This window comes from Apis dorsata, unplaced genomic scaffold, assembly GCF_000469605.1.
Source record: "Apis dorsata unplaced genomic scaffold, Apis dorsata 1.3 scaffold_52, whole genome shotgun sequence".
Classification (NCBI taxonomy): domain Eukaryota; kingdom Metazoa; phylum Arthropoda; class Insecta; order Hymenoptera; family Apidae; genus Apis; species Apis dorsata.
Window position 1 is genome coordinate 1,250,574 of NW_006263353.1, and position 2,890 is coordinate 1,253,463.

Consider the following 2,890-nt stretch of genomic DNA (forward strand, 5'->3'; position numbering starts at 1 on the left):
TTTATTTCATAATCACATTATTAATTTATTTATATATAAAAAATATACATAAAATATTCATGACAATACTATAGCAATATAAAGATATTTATTTTTCATTTTAAAGAATAAATGAATAAAATTATATTTCTGTAAATATATTTCCTAAAAAGTTTATATTTAAATCATCATCATCATTTGTAATATATTTATTATATTTCATATTTGCAATATTAAAAGTGCATTTTGTAAGTTCAAATAATTTAGGATTAATATTAGGTTTTAAACCATAAGTATCTTTCAAGAATTCTAATACAGATGTTTTATTGTGTAAATTGTTAAAAAACATTCGACTTTTTTTAGGAAGTATTTTTTCTAACATAAATACAAGATGATGATGAAAACATGTAAATGGTGTTGGTATAGTTGATGTAATATCAAGCCAATCCTGCACACAATTAAGAGGTGTTACTGAATATCCAGAAAAAAGAGCTGGATTTGTTAGAATTCCTCTTGCAGACATTATTGCATCACAATTACTTTCTCTATATAAATTTTCTGCATTTTCTAAATTTTTTACATCTCCATTAGCAATGAGAGGTAATTTTACACTATCTCTTATTAGTTTTAAATTATCTAGATTGATTGGTTCACATCTCATTTCGGGAGTCCTAGCATGGATAGTAAGAAATGAAGCACCAGCTTTCTCAAGAATTCTACAGAAATTGATAGTTTTATGAATGTCCTTCAATAATCTAATTTTCACAGATACAGTGAAAGGATGTGGAATACGATTTCTCACTTGATATATTAAGTCTTTTACAAAATCTGGTTTCTTAAGCAAATCAGCTCCATATCCTTCTTTTAATGCCCAACGTTGAGGACAACCACAATTAAGATCAACTCCACTACAATATCTGTAAAAAATAATAATTTATTACAAATATAAAAATTTATATCTTAACTATTAAAAAATGGATTTAATATGTTAAAAAACTCACGGAGCAACTAATTCTGCAGCATTAAGAAAATCATATACATTTTTAGCAGCAAATTGAACAATTAATGGTTTATCTGCATTATTAGTTGAAAATTCATTATTTCTGGCTTTTTCAGATTGTATAAATGAGTCAGCTAAGATCATAGGTGTAAAACATATATCACAATCATATTGTCTTACTAAAGTTCTGAACTGTAATCTATTAAAAAATATTTTAATTTAATGTTATATCTTTAAAAATTATTATAAGTATAATTTTATTAGCATACTTACTTACTATATCTAACCATTGGTGCACATACTTTTGTCATTTTTGGTTCTTTTAACATTTCTATTATATCAATTGACATTTTGATTTATTTTCTAAATCTTATTTCAAAGTAAAAATATAAAATATAATTTATATTTAATCTTTCAGATATATTATTTTAGCATTATAGTAAAATAATTGTATATAAAAAATCTTTTATATATATTCTATTTGATTTTTTATTATAAAATAGATATTAAACACAATTTTTAAAGCAATATATATAATTTTAAAAATAGAATAATAATATAAAATTCATATAAATAACTGTAAAATAAATAACTGTTTTGAAATTTTATAATATTTAATAATATGTTATTAATCTTAAAATAAAAAATAAATTAAATTTACAGTTACAGAGAAATATATATGTATGTATATATATACATACTGTTTAATATAATACAAGCTGCATACTATTAAATAATTTTATAATCCTTAATTCTTTTTATTTTGATTAATTCATATATTTACAATGCGTTACAATAATTCTCGTAAGTATTTTTTGATACTTGTTTTCTATTTTGATTATATATAATCAAAATCAAAATTTTGTTTAAATATAACCTTATAATATTTAATATTTACTTACAAGTAATTAAAATTTCTAATTGTTATAAATATTTTTTGAAATATGTTTAAAATACAAGATATGGTTATTATTTTGATTATTGCATTTATATTTACATAGCTTAATATTTTAAAGATATTTTAAATATTTTCTTAACTAAATGGCAGTTGTTCTTAGTAAATCTCTTTTTTAACCTATCTGCTTTGTAGTGATGATTAAAATTAAATATTTTCTTAAAAATATATTATATCTTAAAATATACAGAAATATATTACAAAAAAAATATTTTATCATTTAATATACTAATATATTGTATATTATATATTATAATTCATTTTATCATATATCAAATTTTTTTATTTGTTTATTTATTATTATTATAAAAATAAAAAATTTTTTATTTTTATTATTATTATTATTATTATTATTTTATAAGGTTCTACAGAAGAATGTCCTTTAACAAAAAATAGAAATTATAAATATAGTTTAAGTATATATTGTGGAGATGGTTTAAAATTCATTATAAGTTGTTTTACTATTTTAACCATTTCTATTACAACAACATTAATTTTACAAATATTATATGCTGAAGGAGGTCCACAGGTATTCAAACTAATTTAAAAATAAAGATATTAAATAGGAAATTAATAAATATCACAAAATTGAATTGTTTCATATTAGAATAAAGTTGGTATTCATGGTGCAGTTGCAACAGATTATACAAATTGTTCACAAATTGGAACTAAGATATTACGAAAAAATGGTAATGCAATAGATGCAGCTATTGCAGCGACTATTTGTATGACAGTAGTAGCTCCACATAAAACTGGTCTCGGTGGGTAAGTTATATGTATATCTTTATATGTACAAAATATTTATTGTAATTTATAATTATTATTTTAGTGGTGGTTACATAATGATATATAATCATAAAGAACAAATAGAACCAATTATTATTGATTTTGTCAATAATACAATTGAAGGTACGTGTATATATACATATATACATATATATATATATATATATATA

General features: G+C 20.3%; 2 protein-coding genes across 7 annotated transcripts in view; one reads left to right on the forward strand and one right to left on the reverse strand.

Moving 5' to 3' along the window:
• Positions 1 to 5: 5 nt before the first annotated feature.
• On the reverse strand, positions 6 to 1,925 carry LOC102676849 (tRNA-dihydrouridine(20a/20b) synthase [NAD(P)+]-like). Of its 4 annotated transcripts, XM_031515022.1 has the most exons (4): positions 1,882 to 1,925; positions 1,253 to 1,348; positions 981 to 1,178; positions 6 to 896 (listed from the first exon to the last, which is right to left on the reverse strand). In XM_031515022.1, exons 2-4 carry the CDS (start codon positions 1,327 to 1,329, stop codon positions 122 to 124), a joined length of 1,050 nt encoding a protein of 349 aa, XP_031370882.1. In that variant the 5' UTR covers positions 1,330 to 1,348; positions 1,882 to 1,925; the 3' UTR covers positions 6 to 121. The 4 variants fall into 4 exon arrangements, with proteins under 4 accessions (XP_031370882.1, XP_006609219.1, XP_006609220.1 ...); XM_006609156.2 differs by lacking the exon at positions 1,882 to 1,925 and having other exon boundaries at positions 1,253 to 1,398; XM_006609157.2 differs by lacking the exon at positions 1,882 to 1,925 and having other exon boundaries at positions 1,257 to 1,375.
• LOC102677185 (glutathione hydrolase 7-like) overlaps positions 1,687 to 2,890 on the forward strand; it is a 3,549-nt gene continuing 2,345 nt past the window's right edge. Inside the window, exons 1-4 of one of the 3 annotated variants that reach the window (XM_006609160.2) lie at positions 1,687 to 1,783; positions 2,297 to 2,463; positions 2,542 to 2,699; positions 2,764 to 2,843. In XM_006609160.2, the coding sequence (XP_006609223.1) occupies positions 1,765 to 1,783; positions 2,297 to 2,463; positions 2,542 to 2,699; positions 2,764 to 2,843 (424 nt within the window). In that variant the 5' untranslated portion in view covers positions 1,687 to 1,764. Of the gene's footprint in view, positions 1,784 to 2,005; positions 2,037 to 2,296; positions 2,464 to 2,541; positions 2,700 to 2,763; positions 2,844 to 2,890 lie in introns of those variants that run through there. The other 2 variants (XM_006609159.2, XM_031515021.1) reach the window with 2 other exon arrangements.